Consider the following 20,907-nt stretch of genomic DNA (forward strand, 5'->3'; position numbering starts at 1 on the left):
TCAATGATGCCCAAAATAACTATTTCACGCGGACAAGTCAAGTCGCGGGCAATTTGTCATACAATTTCTTTTTACGGCGGACGATGTCGTCGGCAACAGATAATATAAATACCTACATAGATCGGGCGCATAGTATACAACAATAGTACCATTGCTTGAGTTGACTTTATGACACGCTACTAATTGTTCATCAAATTGAATCCATCGACAAAAACTTGGCGTGACCGCTGCCGTGCGCATACGTTTAAAAAGAAGGTTAATCACGCTGACTAATAGTTATTAAGTGTTTATTCAACAATTAGTTGAAGAACTCTATTCACAAATTGAATTTTATTTTCGTTTGTTTAAATTGCTCTAAAAGTCTCATTTGCATTGTTCAATCTATAGATGTTAATGAGCTTCGTGATCGAAAGTATCGGATATCCGATATAAAAAAGAATATCCAAAACCATAGCCGCTGCATTAATAGGATATTCGTTTATATCGGATATCCGAAATCCAAATTATCGGATATCCGATATAAAAATAATATCCGAAACTATAGCTGCTGCATTAATCATGTCACAATGATCCGTTATCACCGAGCGACTAAAATATAATATGTTTAATACCCGTATTGTTTATAAATAGTATAATCATCGTTAAAACTTCTTGAAAATTTCTCATGTAAGCGAGTCATAAGCTAAAACATAATGGAGGTCGATAATTAACAGAAAAGCTTCCTTTTCTCAAAGTGCTGTTTCTGCGATGCACATTGCAGCATTTAAAAGTATTTTTGTACCTACTTCATTTTAAAAATTGTATACTAAGTTTAATTGGATAGCTATAAAACTGTTATTTCCAATAAGTAGATGCCATTTTGTGTTTGTTTGTATGTATGTAATAATCTTTATTGTATATACGAAAGAACACAAAAATACAGTGAATTCGTAAGACGAAATGTACAAAGGCGGACTTATCCCGTTTAGGAATCTCTTCCAGATAACCTTGGAATAATTTGTTTAATTACAAATTTAACTTAGTATGATAGCTAAGCGATGCTCTTACGGTGAGGGAAAACATCGTAAGGAAACCTGCACATTCAGGCAACTGGATTTGTTACCATGATCTGAAAATGCTGCAGTGCAGTTTGTTACCGTTTCTTCTGCACTGACGCTTTGGAAGCGGCTGTTAACTTAGTTTTAAATAATTTATTTGAAGTCAACCAATGTTGTGAATCCAAAAGATATGACGATTATTAAGTTATGTTGAAGTGTCCCATAATCACTACATAGTATAAAACAAAGTCGCTATTTTAGTCTGTTTTTCTGTATGCTTAAATCTTTAAAATTACGCAACGGATTTTGATGCGGTTTTTTGTAACAGGTAGAGTGATTCAAGAGGAAGGTTTTTATGTATAATTTTTTCCGAATTTTGCACCCGTGCGAAGCCGGGGCGGGTCGCTAGTAATGAATAAAAATTGAATTAAATACGACAGGTGATACAAGTAAGTCACTCAATCAAATAAGATCACGATCAAAGCCGTGATCCTCCAAAATTTACAGCAATATAAAATACCTATAAATACACTAAGCAATTACATACGTTTACGTGCTTTTTACGAAAACAAAATCACGCCCTTGATGTTATAAGTGAAGCTTTCGGGAAAACCGTGGCGAGTTCTACATTGTAACAGCGCCATCTTGTGTCGAATAGAGAAAGTTGCATGAATGTAGCGAGAGATGTACATATGTAGGGGTCGTGTGATGGTCGTTCAGAGCGTCGATGGTCGAATCGGTAAGGTGCCTGATTAAAACTCATACATACATACATATAGTCACGTCTATGCCCCTTACGGGGTAGACAGAGTCAATAGTCCCGAAAAGACTGAATGGCCACGTTCAGCTGCTCGACTTAACGATGGAATTGAGGTTTAAATAGTGACAGGTTGCTAGCCCATCGCCTAAAAAAAGGATCGCAATTTTATAAGCCTATCCCTTAGTCGCCTTTTACGACATCCACGGGAAAGAGATGGAGTGGTCCTATTCTTTTTTGTATTGGTGCCGGGAACCACACGGCACATTAAAACTCGGTTGCGCATAAAGACACCGGTTCGAATCCCACCGCGGAAATGTACCAATGACTATTTTCGAAGTTGTATACATTAGTTTGATGCTCAAACGGTGAGGGAAAACGTCGTGAGGAAACCTGCACATTCAGAAAACTGGATGTGTAACCATATGATCCAATACGGATTAGGTATCCTGCAAAGGTTGCGGTGGTCAGAGTGGAGTCGCTTCGTGTAAAAACCTGACTCACCAAATCCAGGATCCATGGTCAAAGGCACACCCCGGGCTCCTCTCCAGAGTGGTGAGGATACAACCGGGACTAAAGCCAGGAGGAAGAAGATCTAATATTACATACAGACATCATACATACATATAGCTGAACGTGGCCATTCAGTCTTTTCAAGTTTATTGGCTCTGTCTACCCCGCAAGGGATATAGACGTGTCGTACATGTGACGTGTATGTACTACTCTGTCAAGAAAGTAGCAGGAAAAGATCAATAATACACAAACTGTTTGTTATTCATCCAAATTTATTTTATCACCTTCAAAATATGCTCCTTTAGAAACGATACACTTACGCCAACGAATAATCCAATCATCAAAACATTTTTTAAACGCTGTTTCCGGAATTGAGGTCAGTTCTCGCCGCGAATTCTCTTTTATGTCTTCTACCGATTGAAAACGGGTGCCACGAAGTGGTAATTTGAGTTTAGGAAAAAGAAAAAAGTCGGCTGGAGCCATATCTGGTGAATATGGTGGTTGCTCGATGGTATTTGTTGAGTGTTTGGTTAAAAATTCGTTCACAAAGATGGCTTTTGTGCGAAGGTGCATTATCATGGTGCAAAATCCAAGAATTTTCTTTCCACAAATCTGGCCTTTTTCGTCGGATTTGCTCTCTTAAACGCCGCATAACACTCAAATAATATTCCTTATTTACCGTTTGACCTTCCGGCAAGAATTCCGAGTGCACAACACCGCGATAGTCAAAGAAAACAGTCAACATGACTTTGACTTTTGAACGACTTTGGCGTGGTTTTTTCGGTTTCGGTTCAGTTGGAAGGCGCCACTCCGAAGCTTGTTGACTAGTTTGCATGTCAAACTCGTAAACCCACGTCTCGTCACCAGTAACAATGCGTTTCATGAATGTTGGGTCGGAATTGACTCGTTCTAGCATGTCCTCAGCGACTCTCATGCGATTGAGTTTTTGAAAAAAATTCAGTTCTTTTGGGACTAGCCGAGCGGCAACATGTTTCATACCCAAATTATTAGTTAAAATGGTACGGATCGACTCGTGAGATACAGAAAGTTCGGTGGCTATCTCTCTCAAAGTTGAATGAGGATTTTCAGTCACTATTTCCTTCACTTTTGCGATGTTAACTTCAGTTGCAGACGGTGATGGCCTACCAGAGCGAGGCAAATCTTCCATCACATCTCGACCGCTTTTGAACGCTTTGTACCACTCATAAGCACGAGTTTTTGATAAAGTCGATTCACCGTAAGCCTTCTGTAACATTTTCAGTGACTCCGAACACGATATTCCATTGGCAATGCAAAATTTAAGACAAACTCTTTGTTCGATGTTTTTAACCATTATGAAATTAGCAATACACACTAGATATGATATAACTAAAAATAGCACTGTATTTAATGTAAACAACAGATGCAACTCAAACTCCGCGCCAAAATGGAAAACAGTTGTGCCAATCTAACAACAACAAAAAAAACAAAAATTTGAATTTGGAACCATAAATAAATAATCCATTCCCGATACTTTTCTGACTGAATGTACATACAGACATAGGGACAGATGTGTAAAGCGACTTTGCTATACAAGGTGACATTTAAAACAACTGCATCCTTTTAAACATAGACTATACCCCTGCTTCTGAGCCGTTTGAGCCTATTTTTATTTAAATTAAACGTTATCATTTTCACATTTAAAAAACCCTCAAAAACTACATCACACGCTTTATTAAAAACCAATACTACAAAAAGAAATTAAAACTATACATGTAAATAAATGTCTGAAAAATAAATTATTTTTCTAGTATCAAGATCAAGTAAAGTACAGAATTTTCGAGATCGCTCAGCTGAATGAATTGTGTCGTTGACCTCTGAATCTTACGCGTCGCTTTTATGACGTATTTAGGATCGTGGATTTTGATACTTTTATTTTTTTTCGTACTTTCTGAAACATGAACCGATATTTTTCTTTTAACGTTTTTAAATATCCTTAAGATGAGTACACTTAACAGTTAAATTTATGCAGTTGAATTAAAAGTCACCCTGTATACTATGTTGTGAAGTCCCCTTACTTTCTATGTTTGCGCTTATTTCAGAAAGTAGTGGACGGATTTTGTTCTTGTTTAAAATGTTGTAAAAAGGATTTTTTGAGGAAGGTTTGTGTACCTATAAATGCTATCGGTGCAAAGCCGGGGCGCGTCGCTAGTGTCTTTTAATTAAAGAAACCACTGTACTTTGAGTTTTGCAAGCCAACAACTGGCTATAAAGAAGCTTGCATGACGAGAATGGTTCTAGTGAAGGAATTATGTAGGGATCATGGCAAGGGGAAAGTTTTTCTGCCTACTCTGGGCAAAAGGCGTGATTTTATGTATGTAAGGCAGATTTACTGACCGAAGAGTTGAACGTGGCCATTCAGTCTTTTAAAGACTGTTGGCTCTGTCTACCCCGCTAGCGATATAGACGTGATGATAAGGTATGTAGGTAGGAAGATAACCCCAAGAACGCCAGAAACCAAAATTCATATTTCAATTCAAAGCCACTACTCTACTTGTTACTCCTCTCGACGCTAGATGGCGCTATTTTAATTCTAGGACCTTATAGAACGCGCTGTGGTTTATTTCAGTTATGATACGAGTACTTGTATGGCTAAATTCAAACCAATTTACAACTTTGAAAATAGTAATTGCTTCATGGTTCCAAGGTGGAATAAATTGTTATTTCTTGTACACGTAGTATTTTTTAAATTGTTTCAATTTTACTGAACTTAATTGAGTAACATAATCATGCTTAGTGAGATACTAATGATAACTGTTATTACGGTACATAATTATATTCGTAGGGTAGGGACATAACTATATCGTAATATAGTATCGCTTGATCTATCTTATTTCGAAACTAGCTGTGCCCGCGACTTCGTACACGTTGAATAGTTATTTTGGGCATCATTGAAGCCCTCAAGGATGAATAATTTTCCCCGTTTTTTTTTTCACATTTTCCATTATTTTTTCGCTCCTAATAGTTGCAGCGTGATGTTATATAGCCTAAAGCCTCCCTCGATAGATGGTCTATTCAACACAAAAAGATGTTTTTCAATTCGAACCAGTAGTTCCTGAGATTAGCGCGTTCAAGCAAACAAACTCTTTAGCTTTATAATATTAGTATAGATTTCGAAATTACAACACATCAATATCTTACCTTCTATACATTTTGTCTATTGCATTTAGTTTTGGAGTCCCATTGTTTTGTGATTTAATGTGTTATTGTCCGTTTATGGTGGGGATTAACAAACTCTGGGATCTATGGAAATATCTCGCCATATATGGTCATGTGGAGTAAGACGATAATTATTAGCTATGTTAATTAATCAGACGGTTAGCTCTGTCTACCCCACAAGAGATAAAGGTCATCATATCAATGAATGAATGATTTTAATCAAAAACACTAGCCCGAAACCGTCGAAATTGCCTGAAGAGACTTGTGAATGTGGACGAAGCGAAAGAAGTATGCAGGGATCTGGACAAGTGGAAAGATGTAGTCTCTGCCTACCCCTACTACATACATACATACATACATATGGTCACGTCTATAACCCATGCGGGGTAGACAGAGCCAGGAAGGCCACGTTCAGCAGTCAGGCTTAATGTTAGAATTGAGATTCAAATAGTGAAAGGTTGTTAGCCCATCGCCTAAAGGAAGAGTCCCAAGTTAATAAATTTCAAGTACAGTAGCCTATAATAACTCTCAACAGATTTTAATAGCTCTTATATCAGTTCGCGCCATCGCTTCCGCCCGGCTGTACAGTCAACAGCATATCAACCTACCCAATATCTCAGTGAATTCGCCTCTGTTACCGCGTCGTAGATTCCACGGGTAACGTGATATGCGGTTGACTGTACCTGTACAATAACTACCAAAAGTGTACGGTAAGCAAAGTGTGAGAATCAATTTCTTTGTGGTACAAGTGATAAGAAGTAGCGGACACCAAGACACCGAGGTATACATATATATATAATCACGTCTATATCCCTTGCGAGGTAGACAGAGCCAACAGTCTTGAAAATTCTGATATGGCCACGTTCAGCTGATTTGCTTAATGATAGAATTGAGATTCAAATTGCGACAAGTTGTTAGCCCGTCACCTACAAGAACAATTTCAAGTTTATTATCCGTTACCTTAGTCGTATTTTACGAGATCCCTGGGAAAGAAGATATGGGAGTGGTCCTATTCCAGAGTGCCTTGAACCACACGGCGCACTTTCTTCCCCTTGGCGTAAAATCGCATTGTAACCCTCCTTGAGGAGCAGCGCCTTTTGACCATGACAAATCAAGTGAAGAAGCAGCTACCCCCGCAGCATGGCACGCGCGACGCCGTTTTCATCGCGCGAGAAACTATCGCTGTCTCGTTTCACGTCATAATAAAAATGCGAAACAGCGATAGGTTTTCACGCGTTAATAAGGCTGGCACAGTTATAGGCACCTGTTTTTTTAAGCTACAACATCAGAATGGAATTACCAAGTTAGTTGAAAAAAAAATATAACACTTGCAAAGTAAACATACATACATATCTATCTAGATAGACTCTTTATTGCACCAGAAGAAAAAGAGAAACAGAAAAAAAAACACAGGTAATGAGGTACAAAGGCGGACTTATCGCTAAAGCAATCTCTTCCAGTCAACCTTAGGGTGGGAGGAAAAACATACATACATAAATCACACCTCTTTCCCGGAGGGGTAGGCGGACACCACATCTATTTATTTATTAATTTATTTATTCAGTTCACCAACAGTCGATACAACAGTAAATACAGAGATTATACATACAATAAGGTTCGTTCTAATTGCTCGAGCAGTTACAGGCAAACCCAGCATGCTATGGGGAACAATCCGTGTTTAATTTAAATTATTACTGATAAATTTAAGTAAAAGAAGACAGCAGGTGGGAAGACCTAGACGAACATATCTTGATCAAATTAAGGACGTCCTGGTGAAGGGTCAGGTCAAAAGTGCCCGAAACCGCCGAGCTTGCATGAAGAGAGTTATGAATGTGGATGAAGCAAAGGAAGTATGCAGGGATCGTGGCAAGTGGAAAGAGGTAGTCTCTGCCTACCCCTCCGGGAAAGAGGCGTGAGTTTATGTATGTATGTATGTAAATTTAAGTAAATATCTATCTACCTTTTTGTTAGTATAAAGTTTATTGTGGTGCAAATAGTAACAACATCAATGTTTTGAACGGCAAAGAACTAAAGTAATAAGGCATCTTTAGAATTCAAGCTATAAGCTATAACTTAAAATAACTATTAGCAAATTGGGCTCGTCAATCGCTCAATTTTATGACTCGCACCAAAGATACGGACCAATCAGCCGAAGCAATCAGTGGCAGACGGTATTTGTATGCAAATGTGGCCATAAAACGAGCGGACAGTACTGGTATGTATGTATGATAATGTAATCGTATAACATAACTCTTTCGAACAAGGAAGTCACGGAATGCTCTGAATGCATTGCTATTTTGAATTTGGAATTTTCGGTTTAGAGTTAATTTGGTTACGGTAAATGATACATAGGTACGCAAAATGTTGCGCCTTATCACTACATAGTATATTGTATGCTTAAATCTGTAAAACAACGCACCGGATTTTGATGCGGTTTTTTTTAATAGATAGAGTGATTCAAGAGGAAAGTTATGTATAATAACAGCCATTAAATAGTGAAGAAAAACTGTTATTTTTTGTTGTAAAAATAAAATAAATATTCATAGTTTTTCTGTAGTGTATCAGCATTGCGCCCGTGCGAAGCTGGAGCTGGTCGCTGGTTAGTGTATAAAATAAAATTTCCTATAAAAAAAAACTAAAAGAAATTAAAAATAATCTTTGATTTAATTAAATAACATTATCTCAATAACTTATAGTTAACATAATGTATACAGTTGTTGCAGTATATATTAACATAATGTTACAGGTAAATAACATGATAGTAAAATTATCAACAGTGTCTCTGTATGTATACCAAATTTCAATGAAATCCATTCAAAGGTTACAATTTGGTAATCAAATCAATTTTCTAGTAATACCGTTTCCTTTGTTTTATATTAGAATCAACCGCCCGCGGCATCTCACGCGTGTCAATTATTATATAATCTATACGTAATTCTGATCTATTTTACTGTTCAATATAAAATTAATCCGTCCATGAGTTTTGCGTCAACGAATTCTCATGTAAACAGAAGTTATAATAAACGACTGGACAACGTCCCACTTTCGAATCATTGCATGTCGTACGACACCGATAAATGGTCACTAGGACTTTAAATCACGGCGATCCACAATTGGAGCTCCGAAGATATACTATCTCTCGTTTTTCCCACGAATAACTGATGTTTCGTGGCCCAACACCGTAATAAACTGAACGCAGGGACAATTAAGATTGCATCTAACAGATCTGCGGGGAAAGTAAAGTACGTTTTGAATCTATAACACGCGGTTTTAGTGGCCCATAAATATGTAACGGACTTGGGTTTCGTTCAGATGTGTGGTTTAGTGTTTAAGTGCTGTGTGGTTCCCGGCACCAATAGAAAAAAGAATAGGACCAGTAAAAGGCGACTTAGGGTTAGGCTTCTAAACTTGGGATTCCTCTTTTGAGCGATGGGTTAGCAACCTGTCACTATTTGAATCTCAATTCTTTTATTGGGCCAGGTACATGGGCGTAGCATTTTCAATCTTTTCAAGACTTTTGGCTCTGTCTACCCCCTAAGGGATATGAACGTGATTATATTTATGCATGTAAAAAAAAATATATGGGTATACTAGAGGCCGCCCGCGACTTCGTCCGCATGGAAACCCTATCAATCCCGCGGGAACTCCGGGATAAAAAGTAGCCTATATATTATTCTGGGTCTTCAGCTAGGTACCTACATTCAAAATTTCATCGTAATCGGTTCGGTAGTTTTTGCGTGAAAGTGTAACAAACATCTTTACTGACATACTCACAAAAACTTTCGCATTTATAATATTAGTAGGATTAGATGGTCCATCTCTGTTTCGCCATCTATAGATAATAATGGCCTAATAGCCAAGTAATGCAATCGTTACCTCACATAAGCGTTTCTCACGAGCCAAATCTACATAGCTACCGCTGCCCATCGGATTAGGCCGGCCTACTTACACAGGGTTGCCAGTTCAAAATTAAATTCTTACATACATACATATGGTCTTGTCTATATCCCTTGCGGGGTAGACAGAGCCCACAGTCTTGAAAAGACTGAATGGCCACGTTCAGCTATTTGGCTTAATAATTGAATTGAGATTCAAATAGTGACAGGTTGCTAGCATATCGCCTAAAAAAGAATCGCGAAGTTTGTAAGCATATTCCTTATATTAATATTAATTATATTCTTATTAGCCGCGAAAACTAAATTGTGAATATCTCACAGACTATTTAACCGATTTTGTTGCCCAATGATTTTAAAATTTCTATTGTCAGATCGTACGTACCTTTTAATTTTCATGAAATTCAGTGCCGGTGCAGGTGCAGAAAGCCAAACAGCTGAACGTGGCCATATCAGAATTTTTAAGACTGTTGACTCTGTCTACCCCGCAAGGGATAAAGACGTGATTATATCTATGTATGTGCTACCATAATTTCGGTAACTAGCTAGTGGTAGCCCTCGTTGTCCGAAGGGCAGAGAGCGGTATTGTACGCTGTCGTGTCCGCTCTAATGAGAGCGATTTGCGGTGGGGACACATGTCTGAACATGTTTAATGTGGTACAGTCGGCAATCAAGTACATATATTTGATTTGATCACTCCCTGACTTCGTGAAAGACAACAGTCTTGAAAAGACTGAAAGGCCAGGGTTTTTAGAAAACAAAAAAAAAAAACAGTTATTATACCTTATTATATATGCATTATGCTGTCACATTTTGAATCTCAATCTTAACGTGGGCTTACTGTCTTTTCAACTGTTGACTCTGCCTCGCCCGTGATTGAGAAAGACGTAATTGTATAACATACATATGTGCATGGCCGAGGTTAGATAAAAACTATCGGCGCAGCACCTTTCATTATCTAATTTACGTGCTTGCATGTCGTGAAGAAAAAGTGAAGTGTTGATGCGTCAGTCTTCGTAAAGGGTTAATGTGGTTGCCTATTATGGGGGAAATAAGACAGTTATGTGGTTTTTTCGCCGTGGAATGTCCGTTGGGTATGTGAGTGGTCACTATTTGTCAGTTAACGCCTAACGATTTAAAGAGACAGCTCAAAATACCTTGAAAGTTATAAATACGTACTAATATTATAAATACACTTTCACGCAAAAACTACTGAACCGATTGCGATGAAATTTGGTATGTAGGTAGCTGAAGACCCAGAATAAAATGTAGGCTACTTCCCTACTACTACTGTCCCGGAGATCCCGCGGGATTGATTCCACGCGGACAAAGTCGCGGGCGGCCTCTAGTACATACATATAATCACGTCTATATCTTGCGGGGTAGGTAGAGCCAACAAACAGTCTTGAAAAGACCGAAAGGCCAAAGTTATATGAACGCTATGTACAAAATGCGACAGACTAAGGATACTCCTCTTAGGCGATGGTTTAGCGAATTAAAGATACATCTCGCCCATTAATAATCTGGCCTATCTTTATAAGACTGTTGACTCTGTCTACCCCGAAAGGGATATGGTCCGCATGTATTTATGTGGTATGTTTTTAATCTTGCTTTTTTTGTTATTAGGTATCGCATTTCATAGTCAGCAATACGGCTTTACTGAGGGGAAATGTACAACAGATGCAGGTGTGGCTCTTGTCACTCATATTCTCAATGCATGGGAAGACTCACAGGATGCCATCGGAGTGTTTTGCGATCTGACCAAAGCATTTGATTGCGTAGATCATAGAACTCTTCTGCTCAAGCTCGCTCATTACGGGTTCGATACTGCTGCCGTTGAACTAATTAAATCATATCTTAGTGATAGATTACAGACGGTAGATTTAAATAATACAAAATCGAAAGGAGCGACGGTAAAAATTGGGGTACCGCAAGGTTCCATTTTGGGACCTTTTCTCTTTCTGATATATATCAACGACCTGCCTTGCATGATTGAGAAACAGACTGGCATCGTGTTGTTTGCAGATGATACGTCACTAATTTTTAAAATGAACCGCCGTAGCGAAATCTGTGATGATGTGAATAGCACTTTAGCCGCCATCTCGAACTGGTTTACAATACATATAATACCATCTATAAATATAAATATATATATATGGGACAAATTACACTGATTGAGTTAGCCTCGAAGTAAGTTCGAAACTTGTGTTACGAGATACTAACTCAACGATACTATATTTTATAATAAATACTTATATAGATAAACATCCAAGACCCAGGACAATCAGAAAAAGTTCTTTTCTCATCATGCCGTGACCGGGATTCGAACCCGGGACCTCCGGTGTCACAGACAAGCGTACTACCGCTGAGCCACAGAGGCCGTCATCATCACAATCAACAACTTACTGTTAAATGCAAATAAGACCCAATGCATTAAGTTTACACTTCCCAATGTGCGGCAGGCAAATGTGGATATTAGTATAAATAGTAAAAGATTAGATTTTGTTGATAGTACTACTTTCTTAGGAATAACATTAGATTCAAATTTGAAATGGCATGCTCACATTTTAAAACTTTCTAAAAGGCTTAGTTCTGCAGCATACGCTATTCGTCGTATTAGGCATTTGACGGATGTGGCAACTGCTAAGCTAGTATATTTTAGTTATTTTCATAGTTTAATGTCATATGGTCTACTGCTTTGGGGATCAGCAGCAGACATACAAACTATTTTCATTTTACAAAAAAGGGCAATTCGATATATCTACGGTCTTAAACAAAGAGATTCCCTTAGAGATTTTTTCAAAAACCTAAATATTTTAACTTTGCCCTCCCAATACATATTCGATAACATCATGCATGTTAGGAAAAACTTAGACTCTTTCAAAAAAGTAGGTGAATGTACTAGTAGATCACTGCGGAACAATTACAAGTTGTCGATCCCAGCACATCGGCTGGCTAAGGTAGGGAAATCATTTCTTATTAATTGTATAAGATTTTATAATAAATTACCAAAAAGTGTTCTTGAAATGAATGATAGAAAATTCAAACAGTATATTAAAGTTGAGCTTTGTAGGAAAGCCTATTACAGCACGGATGATTATATTAATGATAAACATGTGTGGCCCGAGCTGGACATAATGGCCTCTTAAATGCTTGTGTATTTTTGACATGATCTGGACATAATTTGTACAGTATGTACATATTTTATTTTATATTTATTTTATTTGACGAAGTATTCGTATTGACATAATCAGTTCTACATTCATACATGTTTTTTAATGTAGACAATGTGCATTCGTCCACGATTTAGATTTAAGAGATCTATATTTGTAAATTGACGTCCTATGAAAATGCTGCAGTGTAGTTTGTTCCGCCGCTTCTTCTACACATGCGCTTTGGAAGCGGTAGTAGTTATAATTAGATTTAAGTTATGTGACGTCAATAAGTGATACCTTGTATCCAATTTTGAAAATAAATCTATTCTATTCTATTCTATTCTATTCTATTTTGCGATAAGGCGGCCTTATCGCAAAATGCGATACGATTTTGTACTTCTTATTTTTTTGTATATATATAATATATGTTAAGTTTTTTTGATGCAATAAAGTCTGTAAACTATTTTTGTATCGTTTTAGGCAGCGCAGACCCGGTTCCTGTGAAGTTCGCGAAGGAGATCCAGCCTACATCGACACAAATTTTATTTGAGTAAGTTTCTTTTTTCCAGTTTATCAGGTGTGCCTGCCAACCTTGGTTATTTATTTATTTAAACTTTACTGTATAAACAACGTTATATCATTACCGCTCATATATCTATTACGGCTTCCGTAGCGCAAGAGTAGAAGAAACGGTGGGACGAAATACACTGCAGCATTTTCAACGAATATTACAGTTTTAATAAATTAAATCTCTTAAGGAACGTCAAGAATGAGAAAATGTAAAAAATTGATGTATTTTTAATATATTCTCCGGGAACGAAGCGTGGAATACAAATACGTATTAGTATTTTTATACTTTATTATATACTACTAAAAATTTGTTATGTATAATTTACAAACAAACATAATTATGTCAAGAATTTACATATTTCATTATTTTAGCGTTATCAGCTTTTCTCATTAAAGGCTCATAAAAAAATAATGTAATAATTGACATTTTGGGGATTTCAGAGCCAGCCACCAGGTGCCGAAGATCAAGGTGGGCCCCGACCTCCGCAGCGCGAGGAAACCCAAACAACACTGTCATAAGTAAGTCTTATTTTTTTTTAAGTTTTTTTTTACATTTTAAAAATTTTTCTTTTTTTTAATATATAATTTTTTTGTTTTTTTTTTAAGCTGACTATGTTTGCGCGTGCATACAGTCGATGTTACCCTTTTAGGCGTATTTGATCTGATTAAATGTCAGTTGATTCACTCTCGATAGGTCCATTGCGCGATTTTGTCTAATGCTAAGGAGAAGAAGATTATTAATCACGCCTCTGAATTACGCAGAGACTAACATCATTTCACTTGTCACGACCCCTTAATAGGTTCTTCTTTCTTCCCTTCTGTTTACTGTACTCTTGAATGACATAAACATTAATATTTCAATCAGGACCTTATTCAGGAACTAAGCCCTTCGCAGGACTTCAATGTCATTTATTGATTAAACACATTATTGTTAACTAGTTAGTAAGAACATTTTTGTGAAGAGCAAATAAACGTTATTTATTTATAAATAAATATAAGTATATACAGGACAAATTACACTGATTGAGTTAGCCTCGAAGTAAGTTCGACACTTGTGTTACGAGATACTAACTCAACGATACTATATTTTATAATAAATACTTATATAGATAAACATCCAAGACCCAGGCCAATCAGAAAAAGTTCTTTTCTCATCATGCCCTGGCCAGGATTCGAACCCGCGACCTCCGGTGTCACAGACAAGCGTACTACCGCTGCGCCACAGAGGCCGATTTATATTTATTATTATTTATTTAATCTCCTTTTTTGCAGAGTAAAACCGACTGAACCCCCACCACAGCCGATCGAGCCGAAATACCCACCGCTACCGTACCCGATCCCGAAGCCGGAGGAAATCAAGAACTTCCTTTTGAACACGGCGTTACAGAACGCGCTGACCGGCTCCATAGGACAAGTGCCGAGGAAATGCAAGGAGGAGAGCCAGAGGAGGCTTCACAAGTGTGATGTGGCCGGTTGCATGAAAGTTTACACCAAGAGTTCCCATCTGAAAGCGCATAAGAGGACACACACTGGTAAGTTGTGATACATACATACATATGGTCACGTCTATATCCCTTGCGGGGTAGACAGAGCCAACAGTCTTGAAAAGACTGAATGGCCACGTTCAGCTATTTGGCTTAATGATAGAATTGGGATTCAAATAGTGACAGGTTGCTAGCCCATCGCCTAAAAAAGAATCCCAAGTTTGTAAGTCGAATCCTTAGTCGCCTTTCACGACATCCATGGGAAAGAGATGGAGTGGTCCTATTATTTTTTGTATTGGTGCTGGGAACCACACGGCACTGCCGGGAACCACACGGCACTGCCGGGAACCACACGGCACAAGTAAGGTAAGTAGTGATTTTATTCGTAATACAGTTGTAGTTCTAATTAGATTTAGGTGATGTGACGTCAATAAGTAAATAAATATATACGGGATAAATTAAACAGATTGAGTTAGCCCCGAAGTAAGTTCAAGACTTGTGTTATGAGATACTAACTCGACGATACTATATTTTATAATAAATACTTAAATATAGATAAACATCGAAGATCCAGGCCAATCAGAAAAAGTTATTTTCTCATCATGCCCTGTCCGGGATTCGAACCCGGGACCTCTGGTGTTACAGACAATCGTACTACCGCTGCGCCACAGAGGCCGACGAATAAGTGATACCTTGTTTCCAATTTTGAAATTAAATCTATTCTATTCTAATAATGGGGACTACGTAATTCCATCCCAACTAATATTGTATATTATTGCAACACCGACTTATAGTTTTTCTGTTTGGTCAGGTGGTAGACAAATTTCAAATGCCATTAATGTCCGCCTTTTTTACATTTTTTGTGCAATATTTTTTTCTATTAAATAAATACAGGTTTTTCGCAAATCCCACGGGGAACTATAGTTTTTTACCGGGATGAAAGTACCCATGTCCTTCTCTTAGACTCTTAATTACATAAACGTGATATTTCAAGAAGATTAATTAAGTAGAGAGCCCGTTAAGAGGTGACATACAAATAAACTTTACTTACTTTTGCATTTATAATATCAGTTTAACTTATTCTTGGCTTATAAAGTAAATTTGTCCCAACAGGGGAAAAGCCGTACTCATGCGCCTGGGCAGGTTGCTCGTGGCGTTTCGCTCGCTCGGACGAGCTGACTCGCCACACTCGCAAGCACACCGGCCATAGACCCTTTACTTGTCCACTGTGTCGACGCTGCTTCGCAAGGTCAGATCATCTCGGATTACATATGAGGAGACATTAAAAATAGTAACAAGATGAATAAAAAAATATAGTAATCTATGTAGGTAGGGTCAAGAGTGCAACCTTGAGGAACTCCAGACCCTCTAAATGTCCACTGTGTCGACGCTACTCCGCAAGGTCAGATCATCTCGGATTACATATGAGGAGACATTAAAATAGGATCAAGATGATTTTAAAGAAGTTATGAAAATCTATAGAACCAAGAATGCATCCTTGAGGAACTCCAGACCCTTTACGCGGTCGCTATGTCGACTTTGTTTCGCCAGGTCATATCATCTCGGATTATTTATGAGGAGGCAGTAAAATAAACATCGAACTTAAATCACCAACTCTGTATTTTAAAGACACAAATTGAAATAATTGTTTGGTTAGCAACAAAATTTTTACTATATAGTTTCACAACGGACTCTTATGGGTCAGTCTCAAACGATCTTATAGTGGCATAATTGGCCCTAGAAATGAACCTCTCAAAGTCGAAAGTCTTTAAAACATTAAGAAATTACATTAAACTTAAATAATCTGTATAGGGCCTAGAATTGTTCCTTGGGGTACTCCAAAGTCAATACATACTTTCCTAGATGTTTTTCCTAAAAATCTTTATGAGTTTATCCTTCCTTATATGTGTAGGATCTAGAATCACAGTGTTGTGTTCACTGATAATCTGGATGGTTTTTTGAAAATATTATTATTCTCGTTTGGATTTTCTAAAGTGCACTTGAAAATACCAAATTATATTTTCAAGAAAATATATTTAAATCTTTAATAGGGAATAAATAAATCTTTAAAATATGCCCGAAACCGTCCAGTCTTTTGAAATACTTTAAACTAGTGTCATTTTTAACAGAGGAAAAAGTTAAAAATGATGTATGACTTATGTCGTTATATTTGCTCAACGATATATTTATAGTAAAGAATGTTTCTCTAAATATTCTCTAAGTATTTAGTATTAAGCTGTGACGGCATTAGATGCTCATAAATAAAATAAATTTATAATGGAGGATGATATGGTAAGATGTTATATTCTGTTAAAACGACGAGCTGCTCGCATGAGGAGTGATGTGATGAATGTAGATGAAGCGAAAGAAATATGCAGGATTCGTGGGAAATGGAAGGATTTGAACTCTGCCTGTCACTGGGTAAGAGTAGTGATTTTTGGAAATATATTTTCCGTTTCCAATGTATGTATTGTGGTGTTCTGTTTTCAAAATAAGAATTAAAAACAGCTCTACTTTATTTTAAGAACAGAATCCTAATATGTGTGAACCCTTCTTCCATTAAACTTTTTTGAAAGAATTTTTAATTTTGACGTTTCGAACGTTTCGTATTGAAAAAATATTCGTGTATTGGTTTTATGCTATCTGTTTTCTCATTAATGAAGGACTCCATTATAACAATATTGTATTTAAGAGCAGAAATTAAATATATTTGTGTGGCATTATAATTAAACTTAAGGGCCAGTAATTATGATACATTTATTATTTTAGATATTTTTAAACATTTTTTTTATATTTTAGTAAGTAATATTAAGATTTTTATACTTTTTACAGTTTTTGTAGAAAATATTACTTTAATAGCACATCTCTATGGTGACATTTTTGAATGAAAATGTCATTAGTTAGGAGATTCATGTTTTGAAGTAGCTACTTTCCACAAAAGAACAAAGTATATTTTCGAAAAATATTTTGTCATTTTACGTTATTTAAATTAGTTAAGGCTCAAAAAGTTCCACAATTTTACAATATAATACAGGGCACTTGTGGCAATACTAGAATTTTAAAAAAATATTTTCCTATTTTTATAAATTTTATGGATTTTATTAGATTTATTGTTTTGTTTCAGATGTTTAAAATATTTTTTATTTTTTAGTTATCGAAATGAGTTATTATTAAGGCCAGTATTTTTGAAATTATTTAGAATAAAATAGTTAAGTTGTATTTAAGTACTTTATTAATGTCAATTAAAATAATTTAATGAAAGGAGATATTTTCAATCTTGTATAAATGCATATATTTTATTATCTAGTAAGATACTTTTGTATCGAATGTAAAAAAATAACTTTAAAAAATAGAGAATAAACTGTTTGATCTCAAATTGGGTATACTATATCTTCCTTTATTGTGAGTTTTGATCTCAATCTGATCTTGAAAATTATTATAAATGCAATAATTTTATGAATTTAAGTTTATTTTGATAATTTTAGTATAAATATGAAGATAATATATTTGTTTTGGTATGGCATGATATTTAATGCGCAAGAAAAAAGTCAGAACCTTAAAGAAATTTTATTTTCTTTTTATTTATTTAATAAAGAAAAAAAAATCAAAGTTAAAGTATGTAATTTTATTATTTAAAATTTATATTTTAAAGCTAATCAAATTAGTTATAATTACGATATGTCAAGCATTTTGGCGGCCAGTAAAACAAGAAATTTGATATTCCTATATTATGGTAAAATAATAATAAGTTTAGATATAAAGTTATGTTATAAATATCTATATTTTTGTACTGAAATAATTTCACTGAACTTTGTTCACAGAATTTCTTTGTTTACATAATTTTTCGATTTCCATGTAAAATGAGGTATTTGGAGTATTTTTTCTTTGGTATGACATTATAGTAAACATGAAAGGCGTCGGTGTATTCTTTTAGATCCAACTAATATTTGAAAAATTCTGACCACATAATATTTCGAGTCATAAATGGCAAATTTTATGCTAATTCCTGTCAGTGTCAATATTTTAAGTCGATAAATAATTTGCCAGCTTAAGATTCTGTTTACTTTATCAAGAATAATATCTGTGGATTACGTGAAAATAATTTAATTATTTAATATAAAAAAACCTTTTTTTTAATATTTCGCAAAAACAATGGTGCTCCTATTATTGTGTACTTATTTGTAACAATATGTAATAGCAAGATTCGTGCTTATTAGTTAGAAATATTTTAAGGAGCGATGAATGACAGTATCTATACCATATGTAACGAGAACCATGTTCGAATCTAGTGTAGGTTCTATTAAAAAAAATGGCCAGAAAATAAGTGAAAATTACCCCTGTAAAAAATAATATTTCGATGGTAACACGTTAATTTCTTGAAATTTGGGGAATACATACATTTTTAATTTAATAATTTTATTTCTGTCTCGTAAGTTTCGTTCTCGTAACTTTATCACTTCTGTCGGGATTTTTATTCTTTTCTTTCAGGTAATTGTAATATGTTCTTTTCGGATCAGACATGTTTTTATTAGATACTTTTCTCAATCAAAATTTATATTTGTTAGTAAGTTACACAGTTTTTTTTTAATTAAACAAAATTTATTTAATTATTTTACTTACTGCCACTCGTACCTTATTTTTCTTGTAAAAATAAAAACTTTTATTTCACATTTTGTTTTATTTTTATTTCAATGTTCTATCATTTCAGTAAGCTTAGAACAAAAACATTTGTAAGATCGAATGTTCATTTTTTCTGTTAGCCAAGCCTATTACAAAGATACATTTTAGCAATATCTTTCAAGTACAGGCATCGGTCAGTCACAATTTCATTGTATGTATGGGTTCAGCAAATTTTTTTTTATTGTGACTTATAGCGTTTGTACAGTAATTTTATTGAGCCAACATCTAAATAAATAAAAGAAGAAAGTGAATGACTGACTGACATATCAATGTAGTTGAAGCCCAACCGCTAGGTCTAGAGACTTAAAAATGGCGTGTACCTACACGAACCTACCTAGGTTATGTGGTCTAAGGGTTTTCTAAGAGGAGATTTTCCGAAATTACCGCGGGAACGGGAATTATGGTAATTTTTGTTTAACGCAGGAAAAGCCACGGGCTTCCCATAGTTTGAATTTAAGGAACTACTTACAAGAAGCTACAGAAAGGCCGCCGCTTATACATACTACTAAATATTTTTCGAAGGAATTCATTTCGCGCATGTTCCCATTGATAGTCCCTGTAAGGTACCGCGGGAATTATTTTACCCGTGGTCCCTGAATTTAGTATAGAATAGAATAGTTTTGTTTTCAAAATCGGACACAAGGCATCACTTATTGACGTCACATCACTGAAATCTAATTATAACTACTACCACTTCCGAAGCGCATGTGGCGAAGAAGCGGCGGAACAAACTACACTGCAGCATTTTCACCGTGCGTCGATTTACAAACATAGATATTTTAAATCTAAATCGTGGACGAATGCGCATTGTCTACATTAAAAAACATGAATGAATGAATGCAAAGTAATTTAAAAAGGTACGTAAAAATAAAAAATTGCTGGTCGGTGGACTGCAAAAAAAAAATGCAAGAAAAAGAAAATCACACAGAAAATTGACTTCTGTCACTCACTGCAACGTCATTGGATTTATAGTCATGTAAATTTTCAGAAAAAAAAATGTGAAAAATATAAAAAAAATACCATAAGCCTAAAATGACGTAAGTATAGTATATGTTTCTTCCTCATCACTTATATTTTTGGTATCGAAATTATTATTTACGATAATTTTCCCCCCTTCTATGTTTTTTGCCCCGCGGATGAATCCTCAGATCTCTGAAATGAGCCCAAGGTCACCGAATGATCATGATCATCTACAACTCCATGTAAGTCAGGTTTTTACACCAAACGACTACCCTCTGACCTTCGCTACCTTGGCAGGAGAAACTAACCCTAGAGATCATTGTTCCTCATCCAGTTATCTAAATGTATCCTCACGATGTTTTCTCATATCATTTGTTTTTTTTGATCCTCAATTCTATAATTAAGCCATACAGCTGAACGTGGCCTTACAGTATTTCTAAACGTTTGCTCCGTCTGCCCCGTAAGGGATAAAGACGTTATTATATGTTTGTATGTACTCTATCTTCTATCAGTGCAGCTTGCAACGGGCTCACTTCCTATATCATTAACCGACGGTCAAAATAATCTCTTCTTTTTAAATAACAACGTCCAATTTCGTGAAAATAGGTTTTTGTTTGCATACATACATACATACATATGGTCACGTCTATATCCCTTGCG

The 20,907-nt window shown here is 35.8% G+C and overlaps 1 protein-coding gene across 1 annotated transcript in view; it reads left to right on the plus strand.

The window, feature by feature from the left end:
* The window catches only part of LOC132903804 (Krueppel-like factor 3), a 40,961-nt gene extending 23,185 nt beyond the window's left edge, over positions 1–17,776 (plus strand). Inside the window, exons 6-9 of the mRNA XM_060953017.1 lie at positions 13,034–13,103; positions 13,565–13,642; positions 14,396–14,655; positions 15,721–17,776. Coding sequence (XP_060809000.1) covers positions 13,034–13,103; positions 13,565–13,642; positions 14,396–14,655; positions 15,721–15,893 — 581 coding nt within the window. The 3' untranslated portion in view covers positions 15,894–17,776. The remainder of the gene's footprint in view (positions 1–13,033; positions 13,104–13,564; positions 13,643–14,395; positions 14,656–15,720) is intronic.
* The last annotated feature ends 3,131 nt before the right edge of the window (positions 17,777–20,907 follow it).

The sequence above is a fragment of the Amyelois transitella genome, chromosome 30 (genome assembly GCF_032362555.1).
Source record: "Amyelois transitella isolate CPQ chromosome 30, ilAmyTran1.1, whole genome shotgun sequence".
In the NCBI taxonomy this organism is placed as follows: domain Eukaryota; kingdom Metazoa; phylum Arthropoda; class Insecta; order Lepidoptera; family Pyralidae; genus Amyelois; species Amyelois transitella.